The sequence below is a fragment of the Zingiber officinale genome, chromosome 1A, assembly GCF_018446385.1.
Source record: "Zingiber officinale cultivar Zhangliang chromosome 1A, Zo_v1.1, whole genome shotgun sequence".
Taxonomy (NCBI): domain Eukaryota; kingdom Viridiplantae; phylum Streptophyta; class Magnoliopsida; order Zingiberales; family Zingiberaceae; genus Zingiber; species Zingiber officinale.
In genome coordinates this window covers 166,536,929-166,554,689 of record NC_055987.1, presented here as the reverse complement: position 1 = coordinate 166,554,689, position 17,761 = coordinate 166,536,929, and the positions used below count along the sequence as shown (strand labels likewise).

The 17,761-nt window shown below is 37.2% G+C and overlaps 2 protein-coding genes across 12 annotated transcripts; both read left to right on the top strand.

Annotated features, from left to right (window-relative positions):
- The first annotated feature begins 1,999 nt into the window (after window positions 1-1,999).
- LOC122012157 (photosynthetic NDH subunit of lumenal location 2, chloroplastic-like) lies at window positions 2,000-2,822 on the top strand. Its single transcript, XM_042568611.1, has 2 exons — window positions 2,000-2,541; window positions 2,633-2,822. The coding sequence occupies exons 1-2, from the start codon at window positions 2,053-2,055 to the stop codon at window positions 2,729-2,731; spliced, it is 588 nt and encodes a 195-aa protein (XP_042424545.1). The 5' UTR covers window positions 2,000-2,052; the 3' UTR covers window positions 2,732-2,822.
- Window positions 2,823-11,094: 8,272 nt separating this feature from the next.
- LOC122038324 (transcription termination factor MTEF1, chloroplastic-like) lies at window positions 11,095-17,673 on the top strand. Of its 11 annotated transcripts, none has more exons than XM_042598018.1 (8): window positions 11,098-12,127; window positions 12,647-15,054; window positions 15,185-15,277; window positions 15,356-15,562; window positions 15,645-15,764; window positions 16,375-17,249; window positions 17,338-17,535; window positions 17,623-17,673. In XM_042598018.1, exon 1 carries the CDS (start codon window positions 11,152-11,154, stop codon window positions 12,115-12,117), a length of 966 nt encoding a protein of 321 aa, XP_042453952.1. In that variant the 5' UTR covers window positions 11,098-11,151; the 3' UTR covers window positions 12,118-12,127; window positions 12,647-15,054; window positions 15,185-15,277; window positions 15,356-15,562; window positions 15,645-15,764; window positions 16,375-17,249; window positions 17,338-17,535; window positions 17,623-17,673. The 11 variants fall into 11 exon arrangements, with proteins under 11 accessions (XP_042453957.1, XP_042453952.1, XP_042453954.1 ...); XM_042598020.1 differs by having other exon boundaries at window positions 12,647-15,277; window positions 16,375-16,436; window positions 17,018-17,249; XM_042598017.1 differs by having other exon boundaries at window positions 12,647-15,277; window positions 16,375-16,436; window positions 16,804-17,249.
- The last annotated feature ends 88 nt before the right edge of the window (window positions 17,674-17,761 follow it).

Sequence of the window (17,761 nt, the reverse complement as noted above, 5' to 3'; positions counted from 1 at the left end):
ACTCTAGCTACATGAGCCTCCAAGGAGGCTGCTGGTTTGAAAGAATTTAGTGATAGATGTTATAAAATATGATGCCACTACATTCCATGCCTGCTTATAGAACTTGACGTTTGACGGTCAGCTAAGAGGGGCATCTGGAAAAAAGACTCTTCCATCTTTTAATCATTTGACGGGTGACTACTAGTTATTAATATAGATAGTCAAGACATAGATGAATGTCCATAGTCATCTGGTTTTGGGGCTCATTGATCTCTGATACTAAACAACGCTTTTTTATTCCTTCTCGACTAACTGGTTGGGTAAGTTGCTCTCCCTGCCCTTCTATAATAAGTTGACCATGGGCAAAAATCCTAGGATCTATTGCTAATCTGGGAGTTTCAATACCAAGAAGGTTTGCAAAATAAGTTGTGAATTCACTTACAATTTTAGCCTAGCAAATAGTAGCTTCACCATAGCCCTTTTGGATGACTACAATTTCCTTTCGTTTGTTGTTTCGTTCCACCAAGGCATGAGAAAAATTTGTATTTCCATCACACTCCTTGAGGTATTGGATTTTGACACACTGAGAGTAAATTGAGGGTTCAGCTTCAGCTAATCTACTTGTTTGCTCTAGTTTTTCCTTATGATCTCCTCCCAACATCCCTATGTGCAATCCAATATTTTACATCTCTAATGTCGGTTTTGTTTATTGTGTTCTCTCGATTATATGTTGGTAATACAGTTGATTCAAGGTTTTCAATCTGTGTTTCAGTGCATTCTGTTTAATTTTCAATCGATATTGTGCTGTACCAAGTTGTATATCAGTAGGACTATAAACGAGTCGAGTTAAGCCGAGCTTTAAGGTGTTCAAGTTTATTTGATAAAATAACCGAGTCGAGCCGACTCCAACCGAGCTTAAAATGAATCAAGTTTTTAAAATGGTTGTTCAAACTTGACATAGTTTATTTTTTATGAGCTTGAACTTGTTTGAAGCTTGGCTTGAGCTTGGCTTGTTTAGATATTATTGAGCTCTCAATTCAAGTTTGACTTGAGCTTGGGTCGAGCTTGACTTGAACTTAGTTCAAACTTGGTTCGTTTAGATGTTATCGAGCTCTCAATTTAAGCTTACTTGATTATTTGAAAACTTTAACTATTTGATTGGTTACTAAGCTTGATAATTTAAATTTATTTGTTTATTTTATTTTTATTATTTATTTAGCATATTGATAAGAGTTTTATTAATGAATATAATTCGTGAACATTGTTCACGAATATTATTCACGAACGTTAACGAGTTGAACACATATATGTTCAAAATTGTTTGTTTAGTTTAATGAGTTGTTTAAGTTTATTTATTTAATTAATCTTGTGTATATTTAACGAATATAAACAAGCTATTTCTAAGCCGAACATCAAACTTGTTCACGAACGCTTGACCCTATGTATAATCCAACCCTCCCATATATTTTGGAATTTGAAAGGGTTCTTAATCCGTTGTTGATCAGTCTGAATTGATACACTACATGAAGCATGATCTAATAAATAGCTAGAAGAGGAAAACTCAACATAACTTCGAAATCCATTCTCCATCTATTCTTTTATTCATCATTGCCCTATCGAGCTCTATTGTAACAATTAATTAGTAATTTCTATAATGTGTTAAAATAAATTTATATAAAAATAATATAGAGAGTATTTTTATATTAATTTTTTATCAAACTAATAAAAATTATTTAAATTTGATTAAAATTGTTTCAATTTAATCAAAATTATTTTCAACCTACTGTATCAGTTAATTAATTAGAGACTACAACATTGTAAGAAAAATAATTGTTAAACTCTTATACTAACTATGAAAAAAATATTAAAATAATTTTGATTAAATATTATTTGACATAAAAATGATTTCTATATATTATTTGTGAGCAAAATGAATTATTTTCCCAGTAATTTCCACGTGGAAAAAGACAGAATTAATTAAATTAAGACATGGTAGAAAAAAGGCTCCTTATCTTTTGCATCCCCAAACACACCGCTCCTCTGCTCTGCTTTGGACGCCTCCCCTGTTTCTCCATGGGCACCTTCGCCAAGCACATAATCCTCTGCCACATCCCAACCTCCGACCAACAGCCGCACCGCCCGCCACCGTCCTTGACCCCTCCACCTCCCCTCGTCGCCGAGGATCGACTCCATTCGACGCGGCGCCGGTGGACGTTGCTCTCCACCGTCCTCACGGCCTCGTCGGCGCTGGGCCTGCGGCCGCGGGCGGCGACAGCGGAGGTGGAGCAGAGGTGGGGGACGAGGTCGTTCTTCAGGGAAAAATACTTCGAGCCGGGGCTGTCGCCGGAGGAGGCGGCGGCGCGGATCCGGCAGACGGCGGAGGGGATGCGCAACATGCGGCACATGCTCGACACCATGTCCTGGCGCTACGTGCTGTTCTACGTGCGGCTGAAGTCGGCGTACCTGGACGCCGACCTCAAGAACGCCATGGCGACCGTCCCTCAGGCGCGCCGCCAGTCCTACGTCAAGACCGCCAACGAGCTCGTCGACAACATGAGCGAAGTTCGCCGTTCATCCATTCATCGTCGCCATTTTCTAACTAATGATAATTGTTGGTGAATGATTGATTACTAATACTGTTATTTGGATGTAGTTGGATCGCCATATCCGGAGCCCGAAGGTGTATGAATCGTATCTCTACTACGAGAAGACATTGAAGTCGTTGGATGATCTTGTGTCGCTTCTTGCCTAATTAAATCTGTGAATTATTTGACATTGTAAAAATAAGGATGGATCGGATTATAGGGCAGTAAATGAGACTGAGTAAAGCTTTGAGTTATTAAGTTTGATGTTATAAACTTATTTATTTATTTGAAAAGCTTATTTATTTATTTATAAGTTTGATAAAAAAAATATTGATGAATATAATTTATAAATTTTATTGATATTATTTAATTTATGAATAATTTATAATTTTTATTGATGAATATTGACATGTGTTTGTTCATATTTATTCCTGAGTTATTCCAACCTATTCATATATTTGATATTATGTATGTTATAAGAAAAATAAACTCAAATTAATATGAATCATGTAAATCAATACGTACTAAGTAGTCTAATATAAACTTTTCGTACCTACAGTGTTCCAATCACTCGTGATATTGGATTTCTATCCAGATCTATATATGTTTTTCAAATTTATTTTAATGGCAGATACCAAATTTTTATAGGACCAAATTATATATATAACCCACCAATCCAGATATTTGGATTCAATTTTTTTTTAAAAAAATAATATTTCCTTAAAGAAATACTATACCCTGTAAATATCTAAAATTTTTAATCTTGAACACTATGATGTCAGATCCCCTACTCTACAAAAAAGTAAATCAGGGGATAGACCACTTACAATTGTGGTCGGATCGTGTTCACGATTCAGCCGTAATTAGTTGTGATCCCTTCTTGGATTTACCGTCCCTCCAGATTATAGTTTGGGTCAACGTGGGTAGTTCGAGGCCACCCAGAGACCACTGGCGGTGGGCAAGTGACTAGACTGTCAAGCGCCGAGCGAGGGGCAACCTTCGGTTATCCGCCTTAACCCAAACTATAATCTGGGAGAGGGATGGTGTGTTGGATCGAGTCGCACATGAGAGGGGGGTGAATCACGTAGTTTTCAAAAAAAAATATTTTTCGTTTTTAAAAACAAAGTGCACAGTGGAAAACTGAGTAAGAAAGTAAAATAGAAAAGCAAGTAAAAGATCACACATTTGGTTTTACTTAATTCAGGTCCTTCGGCAACTCCTACCTAGTGTTGTTAGAGGCGCGAGGCGCACTGAGGCACAAAGGGCTCCTAGAGCCCGAGGTGCGAGGCACGCCCGAGGCGCGCGCCTCTTAAACATAAGGTTGATTATTAAACTACTGACAAACTCACACTCATATAATATGTCAAATATGATAACTATTAATATTCCACACACACAAATATCAAATATGACAAGTAAAACAACACCATGATAAAATTAATAAAAGTTTCAAACTTTTAAGTTTCAACTTTCTAATATAAACTAATGAAGTTCATCAAAACAAGCGTAATAAGTCAAATTAATCATCAAGCTCAAGATCATCCTCATTGTATTCTTCTTCTTCTTTATCTTCTTCTTCTTCTCCTTCAAATTCAATTTCTTCTTCTTCTTCTTCTTCTTCATCTCTAAGTATTAGAGATGAGTGTCTCTTAGTCATAGAGGAAGATGTATTTCCCTTCTCGACTTGTTTAGGCCTAATATGTGAACTAGAGGTCATGGATGCAATGTTTTTTCCTCTAGTACAATATTCAGGCTCTTCAGCTCCACTAGCCCTAGCAATGACATCCCATGTCAAGTCACCACCTTCAAAAACCAACTCATCTTCTTCATTATCACTTTCTCCATCCATTATACCCATCAACCATTCATTATTATCATCAATATCTGTCAAAAAGATGAGGTCAATCTTATCATGGGCATCATACTGAAGTTTTAAGGCACGATTGCATTTCATAAATACTAAATCATTTAAGTGCTGTTGAGCTAGCCTATTCCTTTTTTTTTATTGTGAATCTACAAAATATAAAAAATTACATTAAGTATAATAAAATAGCAAAGAATATTTTCTATTTATAAAAATAACATACTAATAGTATTATACATTTATATTTATTACATACCTGCTCAAATACACTCCAATTGCACTCACAGCCAGAAGCACTACAAGTGAGACTAAACACTTTAATAGCAAACTTTTGCAATTCTGGGATATTTACTCTGTAGCATTCCCACTATTCTGCTGGAGATAATGTTCTTCTATGTCTAATTGTCACATTCCTCCCAAATAACCCTTTTGCCTTTCGATATATAGAGAGTTGGGACAGTGATTTTATCTTGCTCAGCAACGTTTGAAATCAATCTCTCCATAGTTTCAAACAAACCATTCACTACTTCTCCACAGATATTTGAATCTGTGTATGAATAAAAATATTCTGGATTCAAATAATGTCATGTAACATGCAGAGACCGATGAAGTTGGCATTCCCATCTCTTATCAATGATCTCAAACACTTCTTTGTATTTCTCTTCTTTCTCCTTAAAGGCCTTCATAATTGTTTATTTTGCCCTATCCATAGCCTCATAAATATAGCCCATTGCAGGTTTTCTTTCGCTATCAACCAGTCTCAAAACATGTACTAAAGGGATATATATCTTTAAAATATGCATAATACTGCTCCAAAATCTAAGTGTCATGATAATTTTAGCTACCTTCTTCTCCGCCGCTTCTTTTGCCCATTTACTCTCTGTCCAATCCTTTGAAATGAATATTTTTATTAAATTTTACTTTTGTAGGTGCATCCTTTCAAGAGTGAGAAAAGCAGTAGCAAATCTTGTGACACCCGTCCGAAAAAGCTCTTTTTGTCTTGTGAATTGCCTCAACATATTAACCATGCCAGGGTGAACATAAATGTAAGCATTCACACTCATTGTATTCTTCAATGTTGCTTTAAAATCAGGCAATTTCTCAATATCTTCTAAGATTAAGTCGACGCAGTGAGCAGCATAAGGAGTCAAATACAAGTGTGGTCTTTTTGCTTCTAATAATTTTCCTACAAAAGAAGTTAGAAAACTAGATAATTTTAACATATATAAGTAAAAGCATAATGATAAGAAAAAATTAAATAAATTCTTACCAGTAAGCACATTGTTACTTGCACTATCCATAACAACTTGAATAACATTTACTTTTCCTACACGCTCCACACATTGATCAAGCAACTGAAATATTTTCTCTCCAGTTTTTGCATAATTAGAAGCATCAACCGATTCGATGAAAATTGAACCTTTAAGAGAATTCACAAAAAAATGAATCAAGGTCCTTTGCCTTTTATCTGTCCACCCATCTGCCATCAAACTACAACCATACTTTGTCCATTCTGTTTCACACGACTTAATGTAATCATTAGTCACACTATCAATAGACTTTTTTAGAAAAGGAACCCGCACCTCATGATAACTAGGTCCTTTTAGACCTACATCATATTGGCCAACCAAGTCCAACATCCTTTTGAAGCTTGAATAGTTAATGGCATTAAAAGGAATTGCCACATCATACATCCACTCAGTTATAGTCATATAAGTTTTTTCCCTCAATTCTTTCTTGTATGCCTCATTTATCGTAGTTTGCCTCTCTTTACTCATTCTACTTTCAACATTTTTTTGCACATTAGGAGCAAAATATGCATCCATTGGACCTATTTATCTTGACCTTTTTTGCATATTCACTGATCTAGAACTTGTACTTGTATTTATAAGCAGTACAACTTTAGCTCTAATATCATCTATATCAATATCATCACCAAGAGGGTTTAAATCCTCAAAGTCCAATGTCGCAAGTTTAGAAAGATTACTTTTCTCTGCCTTTTTTTCCATGAAATTTTTTATTTCTTCACATACATGAGGCGGACATTTTTTGCAAGTCGTAGTATTTCGAAACCCCCCAACAGGATGTTGTTTTGCACGATAGATACCTCATTTCGTAACTTTTTGACAAAAGTTACAAATCAAATTATTTTTGTTATTCGGATTAATTCTTTGAAAATAATTCCATGCCGGGTCTTTTGATATATATGTTGGAGTATCACTATTACCTTCCATGATAATTGAACGAGAAAATAACCTAAAAAATTAAAAACAAAATAAAAATACTTTAATGAATTAATGGAATGGAAAAGTATTGTACCTAGCACCAACAATAATAGAAAAGTATTGTACCACTGATACCAACAATAGAAAATAGGAAAAAAAAGAAAAACAAAGGAAAAGAGAAAAAAAAAAGAAAAACTAACAACAATATAATAAACTGGATGACAATTTTTTTATAGTACTAACAACAGGAAACAAAAAACAAAAAGAAGAACAGAACAAAAATGGGACAACAGCAGCAGTTTTGCTGTCAACAGAAAGGGGAAAAAAAAGAAAATAGAGGAAGAAGATATAACAAAGAGAAGGAAACGAAGGTGATGAAAAAATGTTGAAATATTGAACAGTGAAAACGAAGAAGAGAAGAAGAAGAAGAAGAAAAGAAATAACAGAAAAAGAAGAGAAGAAGTGAAGGAGTAAAGAAGTGAATAAGAAGATTACAAAAGAAGAAGAAGAGAAGAAGAAGATGAAGTCAAGAATAGAAAAACAAAAAAAAAGATGGAAAAAACACATACCTGGGCAACTACGCGACTCAGCAACAGCGACGGCAGCGGAGGAAATACCTGGGTGACTCTTCTTCAAATTCAGGTTTCTTCTTCTTCTTCCATTTTTTTCTTCTTCCCTTTTATCCTTTTCTTCTCCCCTTTTTTCCTTTTCTTCTCCGTGTCCTAATTCCAAACCAAATTATGTTTGGAATGTTTTTTTGGTTAGAAATCCGAAAATCGTAAAGGTGAACGATTGCGCGATGCGCTTTAATTGCACCTTCGTTGAGGCGCAAAGGCGCCCTAGGCACGCCTAGGCGCGCGCCTGACGAACAACGCCCGCCTCGCGGGGGAGAAGGCGTTTTTCCTAGCGCCTTGTGCGCCTGACGCCTTGGGCGCGCCTTGTGCGCCTGACGCCTCGAGCGCGCCTTTAACAACCTAGCTCCTATCCCAAAACCAAGGTCCCGCAGACTTATTGATGGATAATCTACTAAAATACCTCTTCTGGTACCTCTGGAAGAGGAAATTGAGTATAAAAGAATTCAAAACAAGTGCAACACACTGCACTTATCCTTTTGTAATAATTAAGTATAAAAATGAAAAGATTACCAAACACTCTTTCAATATGGCCGGCTTGAGCTCGATGTTTGGGCGGCTTCTTAGTAGTAGACGAGTGTAGCAACATCGCAGTAGAGTTGTAGCAGGAAGCTGGAGAGTTCGGAAGTCCGATCGGAAGAGCAGATGTTCATATGAGTGTATACTTCTATGGCTTGGGTGAGTTCCTTTATATTGAGCATGGAAGGCACCTTCAAAGGCCTTGAAGGTGCCTCCAATGTGACAATTCTGATTCCGAACAGTTTGATCTTTATCTTTGACGAATTCTGAACTTTATTCTACGGAAGGCACCTTCCATGCACTAAAGATGTCTTCTATGAACAGTGCCAAGGTGCCTTCAGTGCTTGAAGGCGCCTTCCATTCCTTGAAAGGTGCCTTGGGTACTGTTCACCCTAGGCTTATTGTGCACTTCTTACCCTATAAAGTGTGTTACTCCAATAAACTAAATAATAACCTACAAGACAAGTATTAGCACAATAATACTGAGTAGTAATTAGACTCCATCTCTCTGAGATCAGAATCTAGTCAAAGTCTCAGTTTAGGAGTCCTAAATGGATCTAAACTGGACCGATGCCTACTGTCCCTAAACCAGGACGCGTACTCACCGAGTCACTCTCCTCCAGTAACTTACCTTTACTTACCACTTTGTAGTCAGTTGACTAGCCTCTTGACCACCAGATCTTCTTGCCAATTGTCAGGTCCGCATACCCAACTAAACTTCTGTCGATTGTCAGGTCCAGAAGACCCAACTAGACTTCTCACCATAACCATATACCAGGTCGGCCTGTAGACCTATCTGGATTTCGCATAAGCTATCTGATCTCTTGGACCTAGCTGGATTTCAGTCTGACATCAGGTCTTTCAGACTCATCAATTCCTACACACTTGGTAAAGTACTTAGATCACAAATACACCTAACTTAATTCATTTGTCATTCATCAAAACTTGAGTTAGGCTGTTAGTGCAAACTGCACCAACACAGTGAATCCAGGGAGGAATCGCAATCAATTACGACTGGATAGCGACCACAATCTGGCCGCAATTGCAAGTGGTCCACTTTTTTTTGGACCAGAGGACTTGGTTTCGAATGCTATAACCCAAGAAAGAAGCCTGAATCCTAAAGGGAAAATCTTATTAACTTAAACTCATTATAACCCAACCTTTAAATCTTAAAATCTTAAACCCTAAATACATATAATATATCCCGTGAGTATCCAAAATTTTTAATTTTGAATACTATAATCCAAGAGGAAAGCCTAAACCCTAGAGAGAAAATCTTATTGACTCAATCTTATGGATGTTGTGCCTCGGATTTCAGCCGTGATAGCTTATTTTTCATTATTTTTTGTTTATTTTATTTAGCTTGTGAGTTTGCCATTTAGGATTTTATATTTAGAATTTAGATGTTAGATTATAGTATTAAATATAAAAAAAAACAGACTAAAAGAAATTTTATATGTGCACGGGGACGTGTGTGTGTGTATATATATATAACTCGGATGTTATGGTGCGGACTTCGTCCGTGATAGAGCTTTTTTATTATTTTTTGTTTATTGTTTTAGTTTGCAATTATGCCATATAAGGTTTTATTTTTAAGGTTTAGGGGTTGGGCTATAGTCAGTGGCGTAACCATAATTTTAAACTAGGGGTGATTTTCAAAAATTTTAAACATTAACATAAGTCAATTTTCATAATCTAAAAATCTAAATTTCGAATTTAAGACCTTCGGAATGAACTTAAATTCAAAATTTTTAACCTTTATCCTGAATTCTAGTTGAAACAACAATCTTCTCCTTGTAGCTTACTATAACCCTAAGTCAAAAAATCATTTATAATCTCACTTCCCCATAATATTTAGCATTCCTACATATGAGAACTCTATTTCGATCTAAATAATCGCAACTAGTAACATGATAAAATAAAGTTTATATATACTTTATAACTCTCTTTCCTTCCTTCAATTAATGAAATCGAAAAGAAGAAAGGAACAATTTACTACTCTTGTTGTTGTGATCGAACAAAGTGGAAAAATAGTTGCTTGTAAAGGGTTGGTTGTTGGAAAAAAAAATAAAAGAAAGACCGTTGCTTTTGAAAAGAAAATAGAGAAGAGAAGATGATTCGTTAGCAATCTCAACTATCTTAGATGAGTTTGGCAACGACACAAAAAGAGCAAGGCAAAGTAGAGTTATTCTTGTTGTGCCAATAAAATCTTAGAAAATATGAGAAGAGGAAAAAGAGGACAGTAATGGTTGTTACATTTCTTGTTTGCTAGAGAAGAGAAAGGGAAAGAATAGAAAGCTTTTATACTTGAGAAGTGGAAAGGAAAAAAAAACTACATGTTTATTGTCGTGGAGAAGAGAAAGAGAAAAAGGAAATGAGAAAGAAGAGAAAGGGAAAAAAAATAGAAGGGAGATATAGGGGGAAGGTAAGATGATGACTTATGATATAGTAGGAGCTGCAATATGCGTAGGAAGAAAAGGAAAAAAAAAATAAAAGAGAAAGTTTACTAAAAATACCATAATTGATTTTAACCTTAAATTTAATTCATTAACACCAAATCAATTTAAGTTTGAATCAATGTAATCATTATCTCCACACTTTTATGTAGGATTTAATTTGAATCCAATTCAATTTTAATTTAGCATCCTCATTTTTGTTCTATATTTAATTTATCTATTTATTATTATATATTTTATTTTTAAAATTTAATATTTAACATTTTAAATTATGATATGTTATTGTAAAAATAGTACCAATGAATAGCTTAAATTGAGAGTTTTCTAAATATATGATCAATTTCAATTTTTGATGATGAACAATGATAAATCGATTGGTCAAAATAACGACAAGAGTTTTTCAAATATATAATATTATTTAAAAAAAAATCTAGGGGCGCCCCTCCTCAGGTGGCTATGCCCCTAGTTATAATATGAAAGATAAAAAAAATTCCAATCTAAAAAAATTTTAGATGTATATAAGGTATACAACGTAAGGCCTATATCAAACTTCTATACAGTACAAGTATACAGAAACTCTGCCCAAAAAATATATATATATATATAAATGTATATAAGGTATACAACGTAAGGCCTATATCAAACTTCTATACAGTACAAGTATATAGAAACTCTGCCCAAAAAAAAAAAAATATATATATATATATATATATATATATATATATATATATATAAACTCTAGCCAATTTGAAATATGTATAAATTTACTGGCTACTGGGCTGGGCCGAACCGGGCCGGAATAAGCTCCAGGTTGCATGAAGGTTCGAATGGAAATAAAATAATAGGATAAGGCGACTGGTGGTTCTCTCCCTCCCGGCGCCGCCGGCCGTCATGCTTCTCCGCCTCCGCCTTTCCCTTTCTCAGCATCCGCCGGTGCCGCCTATTCCGGATCCTTCTCCCCCCATTCTTATCGGTCACAGATTTAGCCCTCATCCCAGCGCCAACCTTGTCTTGCGCACCATCTCCTCCCCCCTTCCCCCGCTCCCCCCTACCCTCCTCGACTCCCCGGGATCCTCCTCCGACGCCGGCCTTCGATTCAGAGAAAAACTCCTCTTTATCGAACACGACCTCGGCCTCGACTCCTCCCGCGTCCTCTACCTCAACCCTTCTCTCCGCTCCGCCCCCCTCTCCGCCATCCGCTCCGCCGTCGATGCCCTCCTATCCTTCGGCCTCCTCTACGCTGATGCTTCCCGCGTATTCGCCATGTACCCGTCCCTCCTTACCTGCGAACCAAGCGCAGACCTCATCCCCGTCTTCCGTTTCCTCCTCGGTCCCGTGGAAATTCCCTTCCCCGACATTCGCAAGGCCGTCGCTCGCTGCCCCCGCCTCCTCGTCTCCAGCGTTCCCGACCGGCTTCTCCCCGCACTCAACTTCCTCCGCCGTCTCGGTTTCGTCGGCCGCCACCGCATCACCTGTCGCACCACCGTCCTCCTCGTCTCTAGCGTCGAGGACACCTTCATCCCCAAGCTTGAATACCTCCGTGGCCTTGGATTCTCCCATCGGGAAACCCGCAGCATGGTGCTTCGCTCGCCCGGTTTGCTTACCTTCAGCATCGAGAACAATTTCGAGCCCAAGGTTGAGTTTTTGCGCCACGAAATGGGCAGAGATCTCTCTGAACTCAGGGACTTTCCGCAGTACTTCTCCTTTAATCTGGAGCGAAAGATCAAGCCCCGACATCGTTTGTTGACGGAGAGACGGGTGTGGATGCCGCTCTCCAAGATGCTCAAGGTCAGCGATGGGGATTTCTTGGCTCGGTTGCTGGACATGAGATTAAGTTCTGTTGACGACAAGCTGTAACTTTCGCTATGTAAGTTGTTATGCATTGTGTTATTAGATGTATGTAGAAATGCCCAAATTGGTTGTCCAACTGAAATGCGTCAAAGAAAAGTAGAAATCTTTCTCTGCATTCTTTTTTTTTTTTTTACTTTGTCATTAGTTGGTTGTGTTAGACGGAGTTTACTGTCCCGGTTGATCCAAAAGTCAAATGCAAATACAACTTTCTCTACCTTTCTGTAGGAAAGAGTTGCATGTTTAAAATTCTCTCCTTTGAAATTCGTATGTCATGTTGTAGAGCATTGTTTAATTTATCTTGCATATGGTGGTGTTGAGAGAATGTCTTCAAACTGGTCAATATTAGAAGATGAATCAAATTAATAGGCACACATTATGCTTGAAGCTAGCTCACATATCTTGTAATTTCCATGCTTCTTATGTTACATAAGTCAAGTACTAATATAGAGGGATTTCAGTGGTTTGTCGTGTGGAATAGTTTGAATTTAGTGTCAGTCTTTACTCTTTATTAACATTCTTTTGTGGCTATCGGCAGTTATCATGGCAATTTTTATGGCGAGACCCTGAATAGGCATGTATGCGCGCGTGAAGGGACCATAATATCCAACAACTGGTTCTTGTTCTTTTAATCCATGACAGCCCGCTTGCTAAAAGTAAGGTCGGGGATTAAATGATGTAGGGTTCGGAAGCTGGATTGGGAGCCTTCACATAGTTTTGAATGAAGGGTTCCTTCACTCCAGCTTTATTCAGACAACCATATGATATGAGGCAGTGCATTAAGTCGTCTTTCAGTATTTTCACCTCTCACTAATTTTTGGTTTTACTTGAAGATTAAATGTTATGTTCTTTGGAAAGTTGGATGTCTATTAACTTTCATTTGCAAATAAAGATTAGCAATCCATCTTTCCAATAAATGGTTAATTTTTGCATCACTAGTTTGCGACTTTTAATGTATCTATGTTTTGTTTATAATCTCAAATAACAATTAGGATATATATGACTCCTTTTTCACCTTCCTTGTGTTGTTGGACTTCTCTAGATGGTTGATAATTCCTTTGTATTTCAGTGTCTTAATTAGCAAGTAGTTTTGTGGTACCTTGAGGGACTATGATACATTATATACGCCACAGGCTTGATTGACAGAGAGCTGACGAACTTCATCAGACACTGTTAAATCTTCCTGCAGTTAATTTTACAGGACTTGAATAGTTCATAAGGCATTTGAGGGATCCTATCTGGCCCTTTGGTTCCTTGTGGATTAACAATTTGGTAATTCAAGTTTTTTTTTTCCCTCTGAAGTGTTGGTTCATCGTTCAATTAGAATAGCATATGTTTCAGGTGCTTGGGTCCTATTAAGATGGAAGTAGCTCTTTCATTTGTGGGGAAGCAATCTTAATCATATGCCTACCAAACTTAAGAAACTAGTTTGTTAGAATAAGTCAAACTTCACATCAAATTGAATTCATTACTCAATGCAGATCCCAAAAAATAGCATTAAATTTAATCTCTCATCTTCATATAACAGATCCACACTATATGATTATCAGTAGCCGCAAATTAAACTGCTCAAAAATCTTGCTTAAGCTACTATATTTTGCACTTTGGTGGATCTTAGATTCTCAGAGAAACTAGCTATAAGAATTGATAGGTCAGAGGTAAAGCTTTAATCAAATTATAATCAGAATAGGAGTGGTGATGGTTTTCAAAATAAGGGGTACTGTTGTGATTTTTACCGGAAATTGGATTCCATCTTTGTGCAAAAGGAAAAGAAAAATCAAGACACTGAGTTAAGAATTACATTGTGGATTTTGGTTCTTATAGCTTTCTGCTAAATGGTGAGCTCAGAGATATAGCTGTCCTATTGGTTTTACTTGTTCTTTGATTGTAGTTGAAGAAGTGAGTTGGTATCGCAAACTATTTTTCTGCTCTTCTGGGATGAATTCTGTGTTTTTTTTACAAGTTTCTGTTTCATGCCTTTTTACTGAAATTACTTACAAGTTGCTTTCTCATTCCTTTTTACTGAAATTACTATTGTAATTAGTTCCGGGTATTCCAGTTAATAATGTGAAAGATGTATGGCTCTATCCTGTTGAAGAGTAAAATGTGGAACGTTGAACTATCCATTTTCAAACTGCATTATTCAGATAGATACATGCACAGAGTAGTAGGCAGCTACTCGTAAAATGTTCCTTTTTATATTGGTTAATTACTAAATTACAATTTAACTTCAGATATTATCAAATCTAATCCTATTTGACACTGATTCTACGACATCTGTACCTGTTTGCCTTTTCATCCACTTACTTGTCTCAAGTGTGATGTCATCTAATGTATCTTTCGGGACTGGGTTATATTTTATATTATTTGATGCCATGTCTTCTTCTCAACAGTGTTTGGAGAATAATGAAGGATAATTTGTTGCAAAATTAAATATAATATGATAGATTCGTTCAAAATTATATGAGTCCAGTGCTTCTTGCTGCCTTGAGTTTTTTACAGCAGTACCACATGCATTCTAGTTTTGAGTCTAAATGATTTGCTATGGTTGATAGCTCCAGAACTCCTTGGCGATTGCATTAATATTGATACATAGAACTTGGATATTATGTTGGAAGTGCACTTGTTAAAACTGTTAATTTTTTTTTTTTTTGTTGATAAACCGTCAGTCATAATGTTGCAATGTTTAATAATCCCTTTACTGTGGAAATGAGTACAGATCAAAAAACCCTACCCAGCGCATGCACGTAGTCAACTAGCTGAACTCAAGTAGAGTACCTCTGTAGTATTGGTGATCTAACTTCATGAGTTTAGAATATTTCAGAGTTGTGATGTGCCCTATAAAACTAAAATGTCTTCTCGATATTGTAAAAGTCCATGGAGAGAGATTAAAGTGTTGCAGTTTGGAGAGAAACTCGAATGAGAAATTTCTGCGCAGCACAGTCGGTATAAATTCAGGACTGCCTTTGTTGAACTTTGGAATGAGTTGCGAAGCTGGATACAAATAGTTCTACCATAATTGTATTCATGAAGCTTGCACTTTGTATGACAACTTGATTCTTGGCAACTGCTTCAGGTCCCCACCTTTTCTGGAGAATTAGTGCATCATCTTTTCAAGGAGAAGAACTCCAAATTTGGCTGATTTTTATTTGCTCATGAGTGTCTGAAGGTTACTCAAGAACACTAATATAATATCTCATCTTTCACCTACTCAAAATCAGTTCATTCACTCTTTGTTCGTGTGCAGATTGTTTTTACTCCAGGAAGACATGATTCATGGTCTAGAGATGAATGCATTATGATTGCAGCTAGGGAGTAGGAGGAAGCAGGAAAGATATTTAGCTGATAGCTGTGGCTGGCAGTCTCCCAGATCTCTGACACAAATTTTACGACTGTCGCTACCACTGCCACTTCCGTGCTGCCTCCTTCACACGGAATGCCCCCAAATGGGTAGGTAAGTTAAAGATCATTGGCTCCTTGAAAATTACCGCACTGTTAAATATTTGGTGATGATGACTGATTTGATGTCTGCTCAGTCCTTTCCTCTTATCACTTGCAACCAACCTAGTCACGCAAGCTGGACTTAAATTGGCGTTGCATGAAAAGTGTTGCATCCATATCCCGTGATCAGCACTTCACACGACTGAATATTACAGGTAGATAAACTTTCATTTTGCCCACTTTTTCAAAAATGGCCATCAGGCTTTTAAATCATTATTTCAGCCCTTAAATTTTTATTTATTTATTTTTATTTAGAATACTCTTCCGCTGACAACCCATCCGTTATCTTAGACACATACACCGCATGTGGTGCAAACTGATTTCTTTGGTTTAGAGAGTAAAGAGTACATTTTCAAATACTTTTGCATCCAGGAACCTAGGAAAATAATCTTTTAAAATTTGACTGCAAGATGATTTTAGAATTAGTTTGCATCATTTTATTTAACTGTGTGTCAGTTTCAATAGCATCAAAAATATATATTTTATTACTCCTCTTGTATAGAATGAGCTTAATAGTGGAGGGATAATTTGAGCATAGAAATAAAGTGTAGAAATCAAAATGATGATTTAAAGAGATTCAGGAACATTTTTTAAAAAAAAAAATATTATAGGGGCAAAATGAAAATTTCTCTTATGTGTAAGCTACTTTGTGTCTCTTTCTTGATGCATCTGTCTGAAACCACATAGGTGATTATTCTTATCTTACCCTTTGATCCATGAGGATGGTTTTAAATAATGCCCTTTCTTTGTATTCTCTTTGTGAAGGTGCAGACAGATATGATGAGAGACATGCTCCTCTCTTGTAAAGCATTTTGTTCTGTAGCTAGGTACAGCAGATAATGCTAGTGTCCATGTTTTTGGTGTACTCGCATCACTTCTATTACAGTAACGTTACAACTACTCCCTTGTTATGGCAATCCATCACTGTTCCTGAAAACTGAAACTGAATGCATATGAGGAGAAAAGGAAACCTGTTTTTTGGGTACTCATCCCTTCAGCAGTAATCTTAGTTGAGTACATGGATTGGGATTGATAGACACCCTTCATCAATTGAAATTGATAGCTGTTTTTAAAGTTTTGGAGCACCAAACTGTGAACCTTCCAAACAAAATCATGCAACTTTTTTATGCATTGCTTTACTACATCATGGAATTGTGCCACCAATTAAAATTCAAGGATTGATGCATTCATCAGATTTGGTGTAGGGATCATAAACTTTGGAAACATTACTGTGTGTTCTATTGTCTGGAAGAGCACATTCTTTCTGCCCTCTTCAATGTAACCAAGTCTCATTTAATTGCACCGAGACAAGCAAAAGTTATGCTTCAAACCTGCAAGTGAAGGAAAAGAAGCAAATCCCAAATTTTGTGGATCCAGAGCTTGAATAGTGTCCTAACTCTTGTGATAGGTCCCTTGCGGTGGTTGTATTCTGATCATCATGTCGGATTCGGTGTGGATGCATGATGAGCTCTCATTCTTTTGTCGAGGGAGGGAGGAAGGAAACAGCTTTTTACCAGGTTACTCGGAGGAGGAAAAGCAGACAACGTTTTGGTAAACAATCGAAATTCATAATTGATTGCTCCAATTCTTGCACGAGTTATAAGAAGACGCCCACACGTGCGGAGCAAAGCCTGCAAGCGGTAAAAGAACAACCTCTTCTGTTCATGTCTCCAATTATTTTCCTTGCGCTGAAAGTTGAAGCCATGGCCACTGCCTTTCCCTCCACAGGGTGCTGCCTCAGCTTGCAGGAGAGAAGCTCTCAGGGGAGCAGTGAGGTGGGCAATTGTGAAAGTGCAAATGGTCCGTCGAAGATAAGTGGCAGAGGACACTGGAGGCCAGCCGAGGACTCCAAGCTTAAAGAGCTGGTGGAGCTCTACGGCCCGCAGAACTGGAACCTCATTGCAGAGGAATTGGAAGGCCGATCAGGTAATGTTTAGTCGAAACGAGTTCTATTGAAAATTTTCAACTTTCTTTTCTTATGCTGTTGTGTGTTCATGAAGGGAAGAGTTGCAGGTTGAGGTGGTTCAACCAGCTGGATCCGAGGATCAACAGGAGGCCATTCACCGAGGAGGAGGAGGAGAGGCTGTTGGCTGCTCACAGAATGCATGGCAACAAGTGGGTGATGATTGCGAAGCTCTTCCCCGGAAGAACA

Excerpts from the sequence above, each read along its gene's own strand:
- LOC122012157 (XM_042568611.1), top strand. The coding sequence starts at position 2,053 with ATGGGCACCTTCGCCAAGCACATAATCCTCTGCCACATCCCAACCTCC. Across the intron at positions 2,542-2,632 it reads TCGTCGACAACATGAGCGAA|TTGGATCGCCATATCCGGAG; the intron begins GTTCGCCGTTCA and ends ATTTGGATGTAG.
- LOC122038324 (XM_042598023.1), top strand. The coding sequence starts at position 11,152 with ATGCTTCTCCGCCTCCGCCTTTCCCTTTCTCAGCATCCGCCGGTGCCG.